We start from the raw sequence: 15,058 nt of genomic DNA, 5'->3' as shown, positions 1-15,058 counted from the left end.
TTTTTTACAATCGCTAGGACTCATTTCTCAATACTTAGGTCACTTTTTCAAAACTCTGCACACAGTGAGCACAACAGCAGTCTGATGGCTAATCTGTGGATCATGTTACATTGCTTTGGCGCAAAATGCATTCAATGACTATATCTTTCAAATTTCATGAATTCTTTTCTCACTCATACACAACCGCCACCAAAAATCTTATGTACCTACAGGCCAATTTGCACATGTTTACATACTCAATTCAAAACTCTTACATTTAAGTTCAAAACCTAACATAACACAAAATTGAATAAGAAAGCAATTTGCTACATTTATACAGTAATACCGTATTGAAATATATTCCAAATCTAAAAAATGAAATACTATCAAAACAATTTGACCAACCACAGCTGATTCCCATTGTAGCTGAACACCTACCCAGGTGTTGGTCTTTCAATATCATTACCATCTATACAGAAGGGGACATCTTAGGAATAATACTGTACTGCAATATAAACATGGACTCAGCCAGAGATAGAGAAGTGGCTGACAGAGGAAGAGTGGCTGGGAGAGGGAGAGAGGTACAGAAGAAGACTGAGAGGAAGATCAAGAGCTGTAGTCTCAGATGAGATTAGGGCTACTATAACTGATCCTGTAATAAATCATGGTCTATCAATGAGAGAGGCTGGTCTGAGAGTGCAGCCAATGCTCAACAGTGCCATCTATTGTAAGACATTTCCAGCAAAACAACAGGTAAAATGTGCATTCTGCAAGGCCATCTGACTGAACTGCACATTACAGAACTAAATTGAGCAAAGCCTCCAAACCCACTTGGGTGTAATTGTTTTTGTATTTCTGCTTAGGACCCAATGGTTATCTCCCACAGGCAGGAGAGGTAGGATGTTCACTGCTATGCAGGAAACTGCAATCGTTGATATGATCATTAGAAGCAATGGCATAAAACTCACAGGGATTCGGGACAGAGTGTTGGCAACCAACATTACATTTAGAAATATTCACAATGTAAGCATAACTATTTCTAGAGTCCTGAAACAACATCAAGTCAGGATGAAGCAGTTGTACACTGTCCTCTTTGAGAGGAACTCTGAACGAGTCAAGCAACTCAGGAACCAATATGTCCAGGTAAGATGACTATAAAATACAGACCTGGTTTTGAACAAAACCAAACAGAGCAGAGGCACACAATGGCATGTTTTTAGGTATAATGTAAACTACCGTAATAGCCTTACTCTTATATTGCCTTATGTTGCCTTATTTTAGAGAGTCATAGAGATTGAAGCCAGGCAAACACGCCACATATACATCTTTGTGGATGAGGCTGGTTTCAACTTGGCCAAAACACGGCGGAGAGGAAGGAATGTGATTGGGGAAAGAGACACTGTGGATGTCCCGGGCCAGAGGGGTGCCAACATCACAATGTGTGCAGCAATATCCTCTGATGGATTGCTGTTACACAAACCGCAAATTGGGCCATACAACACTGAGCGTCTCATTTCATTCCTGGATGACCTTTATGGAAGGCAATTACAAACGGTTCCTGAGTTGCTTGTGCCAGGTGAGGAAAGGGTTGCAGTGAGGTGAAATCGGCCAACGTTTGTAATTTTATGGGACAATGTGGCATTTCACCAGTCCCGTGCAGTCACAGAGTGGTTTTCAGCCCATCCCAGGATGGTGTCACTTTTCCTCCCACCTTACTCTCCATTCCTCAAACCCATAGAGGAATTTAAGGTTTATGACCACCATCCACATGATCAAATGTCCCTCCTGGACACAATGAACGCTGGATGCCTGAACATATCTGCAGAAGATTGCCCGGGATGGACCAGGCATGCCAAAATATTATTTCCTAGGTGTATTGCCCAAGATGACATAAGATGTGATGTGGATGAGAACCTGTGGCTAAATGCAGAAGACAGGGTTGACTAGCATTGCTACTGTATCTGTATCTGTAGATGGTGTATATACAAATTCTTGATTTTGGAATCATTCAATGCCAAAAAATGACATAAAACATATTGAAGCATATTGCATCATGTCTGATACATTCCTGTAACATATACTGCAGTGAATTCTAAACAGTAGAGAGGTGTCATTCTTGTTTTGTAATGAAAACATTGTGTAATGCTACCTGTTGTTTAGGTCATTGTTTTATGAGTGACAAAGTGTGCTTGTTGGGTGACAGCCTTTGCTAGTGTTATGGAAGAATGAGTTGATTTGAGACATGTATGAAGTGTTTTGGTAGTTTTAGTGCATTTTGGGTGTGAAATGAACTGCTGTGCCAAGCTGAAAGTTGGTTAGGAGAACTGTGTGAAGAGTTTTGAAAAAGTGACCTAAGTATTGAGAAATGGGTTCTAGCGATTGTAAAACACTGTAATATAACAGGCACAATTTCTACTTAAACTATCAAAGGCATGCGAAGGGAACTCATTTCGTGGAACGACCCTCTAACCTGAAGCTTTGGACGATTTCTTGCGGACGATCAAATAAACAAAAGGGATACTCCAGGTTCTCGAACTCAGGTCCTGTGAATACATAATTTATACTTGTGTGCTGTAGATGTCATGTAATGTATATTAAACGTTGTACATATTGACTCTTTATTTCTCAAATACAGACAAGACATATGCAAATACACAACTCACTTCATACACGCACACTATTCCACAAGTCCAGAGATACACTACATGACCAAAAGTATGTGGACACCTTCTTATCAAACATCTCATTCCAAAAACATGGGTATTAATATGGAGTTGGTCAGCCTCCAATCTTCTGGGAATGCTTTCCACTAGATGTTGGAACATTGCTGTGGGGACTTGCTTCCATTCAGCCACAAGAGGCCTGGTTAGACCTGGTTTGCAGTTGGTGTGCCAATATATACCAAAGGTGTTCGATGAGGTTGAGTTCAGGGCTATGTGCAGGCCAGTCAAGTTCTTCCACACTGATCTCAACAAACCATTTCTGTATGGACCTCACTTTGTGCATGGGGGCATAGACATGCTGAAAAAGGAAAGGGCCTTCCACAAACTGTTGCCACAAAGTTGGAAGCACAGAATTGTCTAAAATGTAATTTCATGTTGTAGTGTTACTGGAACTAAGGGGCCTAGTCTGAACCATGAAACACAGCCCCAGACCATTATTCCTCCTCCACCAAACTTCACAGTTGGCACTATGCATTGGGGCAGGTAGCGTTTTATTGGCATCCGCCAAACCCAGATTCGGACTGCCAGATGTTGAAGCTTGATTCATCACTCCAGAGAACATGTTTCCACTGCTCCAGAGTCCAATGGCGGCGAGCTTTATACCACTCCCGCCGACGCTTGACTTTGCGCATGGTGATCTTAGGCTTGTGTGCGGCTGCTCGGCCTGACAAACAGTTCTTGTGCTGACTTCCAGAGGCAGTTTGGAACTCGGCAGTGAGTGTTGCAACCGAGGACAGATTATTTTCACATGCTATGCGCTTCAGAACTCTGCAGTCCCATTCTGTGAGCTTGTGTGGCTGAGCTGTTGTTGCTTCTAGACATTTCCATGTCACAATAACAGCATTTACAGCTGACCGGGGAAGTTCTAGCAGGACAGAAAGTTGACGAACTGACTTGTTCACCGTTGAAAGTCACTGAGCTCTTCAGTAAGGCCTTTCTACTGCCAATGTTTGTCTATGAAGATTGCATGTCTGTGTGCTCAATTTTATACACCTGTCAGCAACAGGTGTGGCTGAAATAGCAGTATCCACTAATTTGAAGGGATATCCACAGGGCTACTGGAGGCGTTACTGGCTAGCTACAGTGGCTAGTTCATGCTGAGTTCAAAACTACTGGGAACTCGGAAATCAACGACTTCCGACTTCAGTGTGTTCAAAACAACTGGGAACGCAATTTATTTCTTTTTTAAATATACGGGAACGTTTTTGTTCCAACTCGGAATGCTAAGTTGGAAACGTTGTCTTCTTTCTAGAGCTCCCGACTTTCCGACTTGAAGATTGACGTCATGATTTGAATTAGTTTTCCCAGTTGTATTGAAAGCACCATTAGCTGACAAACTAGATATTTCAGTCATGACCAGAATGAAACCCCATTTGTGTTAGAAAATGTAGAAAGAGGTGGCACCGTTTTTCATACCCAAAGTTGACTTTCAATAGTAATGGTGTGGAAGAACTCAAATGGCCCTGACTTCAACCCCATCAAACAACTTTGGGATGAATTGGCACACCAACATCAGTGCCCGACCTCACTAAGGCTCGTGGCTGAAGGGACATAAGTCCCCTCAACAATGTTCCAACATCTAGTGGAAAGCCTTCCCAGAAGAGTGGAGGCTGTTATAGCAGTAAAGAGGCGACCAACTCCATATTAATGCCCATGGAGCAGGTGTCCACATGCTTTTGGTCATGTAGTGTATCTCTAAGGATAATAATGAATAAGATTATCTGGTCAGATCCTAGATCAGTACTCCTACTCTGAGATGCTTTGTAGATACTGGCCCAGGATTCAAACAAACTACAATACAGACATCGCATTTAACTTTTAAAAAGGTTATGTTTGACTAAATGCAATTTCTGCACAGTGCTGTTTGTTTTAATCCCGGGCTGTGCAGTTATTGCTCTACCCATTATACACAAATCAATTACTTAATTCATTGTGTTCAGCAAGAGTGAAGACAAAATATGTATTAGTGCACACTGCAGTAAATAAAGACATAGCACATACATCTCCACTTTAATTTTCTGTTTTCTACATCAAGCTGCACCAGTGTCCAAAATGAACACATTCATACTGCGCTGTAAAAATGTTTGTTTTTTGTTGTTGCTACAATATGTTTTCATTACAAGTTCATATACAGAGGGGGATTTTTTTTGGGGGATCCATCTATTCTCAAATGGTCATTAAAAAGCTCCATGAATCACACAACAGAAAGATGGTTGGGGGGGAGTGGAAGATTTAATAGCGAATATGTGGTTTTTTTTTTATTTGACAGTCAGTGCCAAACAGTTAGTCCAAAGCCCCTCTCAGAAGTTTATGAAATGGGGGGGCCTTGTGGTACAGTAGTAAATGTACTGTGCCTGTAAAACACACAAGTAATTATCCCAGACAAGTCAAGAAACTAAATTAGCATTGCAGGGCACTCATCAGTATACACACACACACACCAGTGCTGTATTCAGATCCTCAGATTTAAAAATTAAATACTTAATTCATAGGTGTAAATTAAATAAATCAAGCCTTGGAATATAAAGAATGCAAATTTACAGTAAATGACACAAAACATGTTTGTTTTTTAAAGTTTTTTTTACAGGCACATTGAGGACAAAAGACCGTTTACCATGTCCTCATGTCTTCACCGAATCATCCAAGCCGTGAAAGATGGCCAAACATCGCAGTGCACTTCAAATGACAAGATTCGAAGCCGGCCATCCTCTGTGCCACGAAGCAGCAGAGAACAATGTGACAGAAACACAAATGTGTAGATATTAACCAGTGCAAAACATTATATATATATTTTTACAGACCAGGTGTGTGTAATCATGGCTCTCCGGGATACCAAAAACAAACTATTCTGCCTCAAAAAGATATCCACAGGTAAAAAAATGAAAGACAGTCACAACCGAAAAATTACCTAAAAGAAAAAAACATGAAGTGTATCATCCCCCACCATCATTTCCCTAGCTCTAATATCCCCTCCATCTTTCAGGACTTTAATCTTCACAAAAACTTACTCAAAACCATTTCTTCATCACAATACCTGTGATAACACCTCAACAAAATAAAAAATAAAAATGGGTCCGTTTGGTATTTATTGTCTAGTTTAGCGGTAGAAACCGGCCTCTTGTGAAGAGATTTTGTGGTGAGAGAAGGCTGTTGCCTCTCCCCGGCTGACAAGTTTGGCGCTATGGCTGCGTCAGGCAGAACTGGGCGGTGGGGGCCCATCACTCGTCTGAACCAGCAGAGCGCTTCTGTGTCCGCTTGCGGGGAGATCGTCTGGGGGAAGCCTTGTCTGGGGAAACGACAGGAGAGGTTTAGGGAAGGTTTGCAGGTGGTGTCCTTTTTAGATGTCACTTTTTGCATCAGATTCTTTTTGCATAGGCACTTTCTACAATCAACACCTAGCAGCTTGTAGATCTGTAAGAATTGGATGAGTTATGGTAGAACTCCACATAAGCAAATATGGCGATGAGGTCTATATCAAATTGACCCTTTCAGACCTATGAGGAGTGTCTCTAGGGACTGACGTCAGTGACCATAGCCAATTGACTGACCATAGATGCTACAACAGAGAATAACATGAATCAATGATTGAGATATCAGTGCTTCTGAATATGCTAATTTAATTCACTGTTGAGTCGAAAAGATGCGTTCTTTAGGACTACAACTAGAGCAAACTTAACATTTAGCTAAACTACTACCGCTCACTCCTGATAGAAAGGGAAGCCTCACCTCGCCGACTCTGCACTGAAGACGCAAGGAAAGAGGGAGAGAGAGAAAAGAGAATGAACCCATGCCCAGAAAGAGAACAGGTAGTTTTGAAACACCAGACAAACAGAGAGAATTCTAGAATAGTTAAATATCCCCAAAGTTGACAACAGGCATCTATGGAAACATTGCAACTTACAAAGCTGACAGCAGTTGGTGAACTAGAGGGGATTGCACAATAGAGGAGCATGTAGGCTGTAGAAAGAGGACCACAGCAAGGACGGGGCATAGCAGCTAGGATGTGCTTACACTTCAGTCATCTTAAAAGCATTTCATTTGACACTGTAGCTTAAAAAAAAAAAAATCCATGCAGCCCAATCTAAGATATACCCATATATTTCACTTTATACTGTTAGTAACCTAGGCTCAGCTGTTGCTGGCACCCCGGTGGCTAATGGCTAGCATAAACAGCTTGCTCCCCTATGGTTACTAGCTAGCATAATGACCTGTGGCTAATGGCTAGCATAAACAGCTTGCTCCCCTACGGTTACTAGCTAGCATAATGACCTGTGGCTAATGGCTAGCATAAACAGCTTGCTCCCCTATGGTTACTGGCTAGCATAAACAGCTTGCTCCCCTATGGTTACTAGCTAGCACAATGACCTGTGGCTAATGGCTAGCATAAACAGCTTGCTCCCTAGCTAGCACAATGACCTGTGGCTAATGGTTATAAACAGCTTGCTCCCCTATGGTTACTAGCTAGCACAATGACCTGTGGCTAATGGCTAGCATAAACAGCTTGCTCCCCATAATGACCTATGGTTACTAGCTAGCATAATGACCTGTGGCTAATGGCTAGCATAAACAGCTTGCTCCCCTATGGTTACTAGCTAGCATAATGACCTGTGGCTAATGGCTAGCATAAACAGCTTGCTCCCCTATGGTTACTAGCTAGCATAATGACCTGTGGCTAATGGCTAGCATAAACAGCTTGCTCCCCTATGGTTACTGGACCTGTGGCTAATGCTATAAACAGCTTGCTCCCCTATGGTTACTAGCTAGCACAATGACCTGTGGCTAATGACCTGCTAGCATAAACAGCTTGCTCCCCTATGGTTACTGGCTAGCATAAACAGCTTGCTCCCCTATGGTTACTAGCTAGCACAATGACCTGTGGCTAATGGCTAGCATAAACAGCTTGCTCCCCTATGGTTACTAGCTAGCACAATGACCTGTGGCTAATGGCTAGCATAAACAGCTTGCTCCCCTATGGTTACTAGCTAGCACAATGACCTGTGGCTAATGGCTAGCATAAACAGCTTGCTCCCCTATGGTTACTAGCTAGCATAATGACCTGTGGCTAATGGCTAGCATTAACAGCTTGCTCCCCTATGGTTACTAGCTAGCATAATGTCCTGTGGCTAATGGCTAACAAACAGCTTGCTCCCCTATGGCTACTAGCTAGCATAATGTCCTGTGGCTAATGGCTAGCATAAAACAGTTAGCTCCCCTGTGGCTACTAGCTAGCATAATGTTGAATGAGTGAGTGGTGAGGACTTACTGATCTGGTTAAGGGTCTCCTGGGGAATCCAGCTCATGTCCACATCATTGTGGCTAGAAGTGCCCATCTCCACCTTGGCAGCTGGCCGCCTCCTCTGCACGGGGTGGGGGAGAACACAAGAGTGACCGAACCGTTGAGGAAGCCACAAAACTTATACTCACTAGACTTCTACATAAACAAAACCCTAAAATTGTCTTTAACTCTTTATCCCCCTCAGTCTTCTGAAATGTTCTAGTGTGGGTTACACTTGAACTTTATCAATACAACATTGAAACAATCTCCAAAACCCATCTTCCACACCCTTTTCAACATTGTTCCCCTAGTCCTTATACTTTAATTCATTTCCTAGTAGTAGTGATGGTGGAGCATACATACATTTTGCCCTCATTCTTGCTTTTCAACAAAATAGCTAAAACCGAACAAGCCTCTTTCCCTATCTACCTCCATGTTCCTCAGAAAAGTAGTGGTACTAGCTCGAATCCTTTTCTGACTCTCACTGTGTTCAACCTGAAAAAAGGACATTGACTCATCAACTGACAATCATCTGAACTGGGAGAATCCCACTGATGAATGTGAAGAGGCATCTCCTAATTCCTCTCTCTCTGGACTGCTCATCTACCAACATTCTATGTAAATCAGGTCATGGTGCATTGCTTCAGCAAAGCTATCGAAAGTACATATCTTTCGGTCTTCGTATCACTCTCGGAAAAACGAGGAAAGCACACAAAGGAAAAATATGCTTAAAAGTTGCACTACGCAGAAATAGCTCCGCAACTTCATGGTAGCTAAAATTCTAATAGTTCAAGGAATTCCAGTTAGTGACAAAAAAAGCAAGTTTAGTGTTGAGAATCATTGTACCATCTAAACCACTGTGAAATACATTAACCATAACCAAAAATATTGTATTTTCAGCTGGTGTTCAAAACAGAAAGTAGAAGACGCAAAAACAAAACTTAAGAATGGGAAGCATAGAGAAAGTGCACATACAACAGATCTACCGCTTCTTAGACCTGCTTTCAATGAGAATGACAGAACTACAACTAATTTCTATCTGAATTTGGTCAGGTCACCCAAAAAGTTACATAGCGCAGCTTTAATCTATTATTCTTCTGCATTCAGTGGCGTCGGCTTTGTAGCTTTACCTTTCTGGACTCTAGCAGCTGATGAAGGCCTACCACCACCAGCAGACCCAAACCAGACAGGAACACATACATGAAGATCCTAGAGATACAGAAGACAGAGAGGAGTTAAGACACCTGGTGTGGCGGCTGTTTGTTTGGCAGCCATCCCCAATAGAGTGGTTTCATTTAGCCCTTCTGAAAGTCTTCCAACACAGGGCTAGCCCATCTAGTCTCACTTACGTCTCTCCATCCAGTCCGTCCTCTCTCTCGGTGATGGTCACTGTCTGGTTGAACACAGCATCCTGGAACAAGTTACCCTGAGAGAGGCGGAAGGGAGAGGCTCAGATATCACCTCCAGCTAGTGAACTATCATTCATCTTTCCCCATTTCATATGAAAGTGCAACCTCACAAGCAAAGGAAAGACGTCAGCCACACACCACTATATAAAATGAATGAAAGAAGCTTCACAGCTATAAGTTATATCTCAACACTTGCCAAGAAAAAGGAAACTGAAAAACAACACCCATGACCATTCTTGATAGTCTTTTTCACTAATGATTGCCAATCAAGAATGGCTGACTAATCACAGACAAGAGCCGAGGCCCACTTACGTTGCTGTCCTTGTAGTTGAGGTTGATAACCAGGCCGAAGGGGCGCCCGCCCATGGGCTCGGCAGGGATGAAAGAGTACTCAAATGTGGCCTGGCGCCCGGCAGGCACCACTATGCCCAGCTGCAGGGCTGTGAAGTTCTGGATGTAAAACTGGAAGTCCTGCGGGTAGCGGAAGGATGCGTCCAGCGACTCCACCACAAAGTTGTCGCTGCCTTTGTTGGTGAAGCCCATCAGGAACTTCACAATGTCGTTAGCTGGGAAGTCTGAAGGAAAAAGACAGGAGAAAGAGCAACAGAAGAGTAGGAGTGGTGGCTTTAAGGTGAATTTGAAGCCCACAGGCTTGTCAGAATCAGATGAATTCCTTTTCATTCAAGTAATTGAGCAGACATTTGTTCAGTGTAATGTGCAATGAATGCACCAACAAATGAGGTTGAAACATGTATCTTAAGCATCGTAGCTAAGTCAACCCATCTACAAATACAAGTCAGTCTTAAAATTGAAGTGAAAACAAGCAGTTCAAAACAATCATGAGGAAATTATGTGCAAAATTCAACATGCAGATGTTGAGACGAGCCATAGTCTGTGCCCATTCTCCTACCATCTCCCTTGACGAAGAGGATGGTGGTGTCAGCATTGGGGGAGGCTTTCACATCTCCTCCTACGGCTTCCTCCTCCTCTTCCTCTTTTTCTTCTGTCTAAAATATACAAAAGAGACATTGCGTTTGTTTATTTTTACACAAAAAAAGCCTAGGGAGGTAGACAAAAGTAGCCTAATCTCTTACCAATTCCGTATTTTCATCATCTTCAACTTCGGCCTCGTCATCCTCATCCTCTGCGTTCACGTCAACATCATCCACAGCATCTTCATCAGCTGCCTCCTCGTCCTCAGTAGCATCCTGGGCTGCCACCAATGGCCCTGCATTGATTGTAAGGAAATAAATCAAACTTAAAATCTCACAAAATCAAATTTTGTGAAAACTAACTTGAGTTAGAGAAGTCATGTTCACATGTTCACATCACCAGACCTACCATGGCTGCAGCAAGGGCGTTTAGCTACATAGCGAATATCTTAACAAGGGACTAAAACTGAGGTTTAACAAATCTTGTGTTCATTACAGTCACAGGTTTTAGGCCTAGCAAAAGTCATTGAATTATCAAATTACTCATATCGCAAGCTTCTAACATTGAACCACTCAAGCAAAACACTGCTGGCTACAATGTCAGAACAACAGATACGATTTTCAGGCTTTGACAAAAATAGAGGGCTGCTTGTCCCATGTTGAAATCATGGTTTTTGATGTGAATTGAGTGACAGGAGATGATGACTAGGCATAGAATGGTGAAGAGGAGGAGTCTACAGTGTCTAGAAGCGACTTCACTATACATTTTTTGGATTCAGGTTCACTCAAACATCGTTTTAAGAGTAGTTTTACTATTGGCAAACACAGCTGATTTTGGGTTTATATATGGATTCGCTCTCAAATATTTGTCATCTGATGTATTAGTTTCCATCGTTTAATTAAAACTTTGCTGCCAGATCCTGATATCAGGGCATAAAAACTATAATCGGTGTCCTGAATTAGTCTAGTGTTCATGTGCGTCCAGCTATATTCTGTCAGAGTTTGTTTTCCCTGGATAAACTAGCTGAACTATGCTAGCTTTTCATCCTCATTGCCAAACTTCATAAATACTGCACCCTCAACTTCAAAACTCCTTTGCTAGTTATACAATCATGTAAATAAGACATTATCTAGAAAGAAACAAATGATTTGTTTGTGGAATAGTCATGACTGGTTCAAGCCATCTGTCGTGTCGTCAGACAATGGTGGCGAAGGATATCATTGCTACTTAAGTTCAGTTTGGAGATGCACCAGCGTCATTGGCGCCGGGTTAGCTGGAAGTTTCTGACTGGTCTTGGAACTGTGAAAACGGGCAGCCTTTCCCCTCTTGGCTCGATGGGATATATAGTGATTTTGTCAACATAGCCAGATATGTACCTTTAACCTTTTTAATCTGACTACCCAATTTGTTGATTAAATCAGACTATTAATATACTGAACAATTTTTTTTTTAAAATGCAACATGTAAAGTGTTGGTCCACTTTTGTCCACAAAGGCAGAAAAAGCTAATTTCTCTCAAATTTGGTGCACAAATTGATTTACATCCCTGTTAATGAGCATTTCTCCTTTGCCAAAATAATCCATCCATTTGTCAGGTGTGGCATATGGCATATCAAGAAGCTCATGAAACAGCAGAATCATTACACGGGTGCACCTTGCTCTAGGGACAATAAAAGCAACTAAAATGTGCAATTGGGTCACCCAACGACACAGATGTCTCAAGTTAAGGGAGTGTGCAATTGGCATGCTGACTGCAGGAACGTCCACCAGAGCTGTCGCCAGAGAACGTACTGTTCGTTTAAGAGAATTTGGTAGTACGTCCAACTGGCCTCACAACCGCAGATCACGTGTATGGTGTTGCGTGGGCAAGCAGTTTGCTTATGTGAACGTTGGTGGCAATATGGTTATTGGATGGGCAGGCATAAGCTATGGACAACGAACACAATTGCATTTTATCGATGGCAATTTGAATGCACAGAGATACCGTGACGAGATCCTGAGGCCCATTGTCATGGCATTCATCTGCCGCCATCACCTCATGTTTCAGAATGATAAGGCTCGTCCCCATGTCGCAAGGAACTGTACACAATTCCTGGAAGCTGAAAATGTTGCAGTTCTTCCATGGCCTGCATACTCAGATATGTCACCCATTGAGCATGTTTGGGATGCTCTGTATCAACATTTAAGACCGAGTGTTCCAGTTCCCAACAATATCCAGTAATTTAGCACAGCCAATGAAGTGGGACAACATTCCACAGGCCACAATCAACAGCCTGATCAAATCTAAGTGAAGGAGATGTGTCGCGCTGCATGAGGCAAATGGTGGTCACACCAGATACTGACTGGTTCTGAGCCATGCCCTCCCTACTGTTTTTTAAAGGTATATGTGACCAACGGATGCATATCGGTATTCCCATGTGAAATCCATAGATTAGGGCCTAATTTAATGTATTTCAATTGACTTATTGCCTTATATTAACTAACTCATTGAAACCTTTGAAAATGTTGCGTTTCTAATTTTGTTCATTATCGACAACGTTAACTGCTAGCTAGTAGTACTAGCTAGACACATTCCACCAAAGTGCACACGTACAGATTGTTAGCTAGATTAAACAGACAATCAGCACAACAGAAATAAACTTAACTAGGTGATGGTGTAGATACAAATTAGCAACTTATTTAGTAAACCGAGATAGCTGGCTACATGAATGACTGGTTGGCTGGTAAGGACACGTCAGTCTACCTACTGTAGTTACCGTAGCTTCCACTTTTGACTGAGCAAGAATCTATTAAATTACATTTGAAACGAATAGGTACTAAAACACGTAGCCAGTATCGAAAGCGATAAAAACTTATTTGAGAAGGACAGTAGTTACAATGCCGTACTAGCAGAAAATAATATTTGCATATGTCAAAATGCGCATGGGACACTGTCAGACAGTGGCCTTCCATAAAGCTAACGTTAGCTGTAATAACCAAAGCTATTTCAATTCAGCTAGTCAACCTAATTCCAGTTCGATAGACTCACCTTTCATGATAATCGTTGCTGGGAAAGCTAGTAATACTAGCAAAAGCAGTTTAGGTAGAAATGTCATCATTTTGATGTGAAATCAGTAAGCCTCCTTCACTATGAAACGTAGTGATTCCCTGAAGCCTAGCTGCTACTTCTTCTTCGATTAGGTTTAACAGCGGTTGACGTCCAATAAACGTTGCATTACTGCCACCTACTAGACTCGAGTACAACTCCCTTACACTTTTATTGAAAAAATAAATAAACAAACAAATACCCTACCATCTAACACTACACTCACCCCCAAAAAATATTCCACTATTTAAATATATTTAGTCCTACCTCAGGCCATCAACCTGAAAGGATGGGGCACCACTACCACCCGAGTGGCGCAGTGGTCTAAGGCAATGCATCTCAGTGCTAGAGGTGTCACTACAGACCCTGGTTTGATTCCAGGCTGTATTACAACCAGTCAGGATTGGGAGTCCCATAGGGCGGCGCACAATTGGCCCAGCATCGTTAGGGTTTGGCCGGGGTAGGCCATCATTGTAAATAAGAATTTGTTCTTAACTGACTTGCCTGGTTAAAAAAAGAAAACTCTGTCAAGTCTCACACACCCAAATACCTCTCTGCAGCTGCCACCACAACCTCAATTTTCTGCGACTTATGTTCCATCCCTGCAGTACAGTTGATAACCATTGCTACAAATGGTAAAAATCCAATTTTACTGAAACATAAACTCAGCAAAAAAAGAAAGGTCCTTTTTTCAGGACCCTGTCTTTCAAAGATAATTTGTAAAAATGTCAAAATAACTTCACAGATCTTCATTGTAAAGGGTTTGAACACTGTTTCCCATGCTTGTTCAATGAACCATAAACAATTAATGAACATGCACCTGTGGAACGGTTGTTAAGACACTAACAGCTTACGGATGGTAGGCAATTAAGGTCACAGTTATGAAAACTTAGGACACTAAAGAGGCCTTTCTACTGACTCTGAAAAACACCAAAAGAAAGATGCCTAGGGTCCCTGCTCATCTACGTGAACGTGATTTAGGCATGCTGCAAGGAGACATTCGGACTGCAGATGTGGCCAGGGCAATAAATTGCAATGTCTGTACTGTGAGATGCTAAGACAGCGCTACAGGGAGACAGGACGGACAGCTGATCGTCCTCACTGTGGCAGACCACGTGTAACAACACCTGCACAGGATCGGTACATCTGAACATCACACCTGCGGAACAGGTACAGGATGGCAACAACAACTGCCCGAGTTACACCAGGAACGCACAATCCCTCCATCGGTGCTCAGACTGTCTGTAATAAGCTGAGAGCGGCTGGACTGAGGGCATGTAGGCCTGTTGTAAGGCAGGTCCTCACCAGACATCACCGGCAACAACGTTGCCTATGGGCACAAACTCACAGTCGCTGGACCCGACAGGACTGGAAAACAGTGCTCTTCACTGATGAGTCGTGGTTTTGTCTCACCAGGGGTGATGGTCGGATTTGCGTTTATCGTCGAAGGAATGACCGTTACACCGAGGCCTGTACTCTGAAGCGGGATCGATTTGGAGGTGGAGGGTCCGTCATGGTCTGGGGCGGTGTGTCACAGCATCATCGGACTGAGCTTGTTGTCATTGCAGGCAATCTCAACGCTGTGCGTTACAGGGAAGACATCCTCCTCCCTCATGTGGTACCCTTCCTGCAGGCTCATCCTGACATGACCCTCC

General features: G+C 42.6%; 1 protein-coding gene across 2 annotated transcripts; it reads right to left on the bottom strand.

Annotated features, from left to right (window-relative positions):
- Positions 1 to 4,695: 4,695 nt before the first annotated feature.
- Positions 4,696 to 13,571, bottom strand: ssr1 (signal sequence receptor, alpha). 2 transcript variants are annotated; one of them, XM_024374342.2, is made up of 9 exons: positions 13,347 to 13,571; positions 10,481 to 10,614; positions 10,297 to 10,393; positions 9,699 to 9,961; positions 9,327 to 9,403; positions 9,108 to 9,186; positions 7,966 to 8,059; positions 6,429 to 6,443; positions 4,696 to 5,988 (listed from the first exon to the last, which is right to left on the bottom strand). In XM_024374342.2, the coding sequence occupies exons 1-9, from the start codon at positions 13,414 to 13,416 to the stop codon at positions 5,921 to 5,923; spliced, it is 897 nt and encodes a 298-aa protein (XP_024230110.1). In that variant the 5' UTR covers positions 13,417 to 13,571; the 3' UTR covers positions 4,696 to 5,920. The 2 variants fall into 2 exon arrangements, with proteins under 2 accessions (XP_024230110.1, XP_024230111.1); XM_024374343.2 differs by lacking the exon at positions 6,429 to 6,443 and having other exon boundaries at positions 13,347 to 13,562.
- Between the last annotated feature and the right edge of the window lie 1,487 nt (positions 13,572 to 15,058).

This window comes from Oncorhynchus tshawytscha, linkage group LG16, assembly GCF_018296145.1.
Source record: "Oncorhynchus tshawytscha isolate Ot180627B linkage group LG16, Otsh_v2.0, whole genome shotgun sequence".
Taxonomy (NCBI): Eukaryota; Metazoa; Chordata; class Actinopteri; order Salmoniformes; family Salmonidae; genus Oncorhynchus; species Oncorhynchus tshawytscha.
The sequence above is the reverse complement of the archived record's forward strand: the minus strand, read 5'-3'. Positions and strand labels throughout refer to the sequence as shown.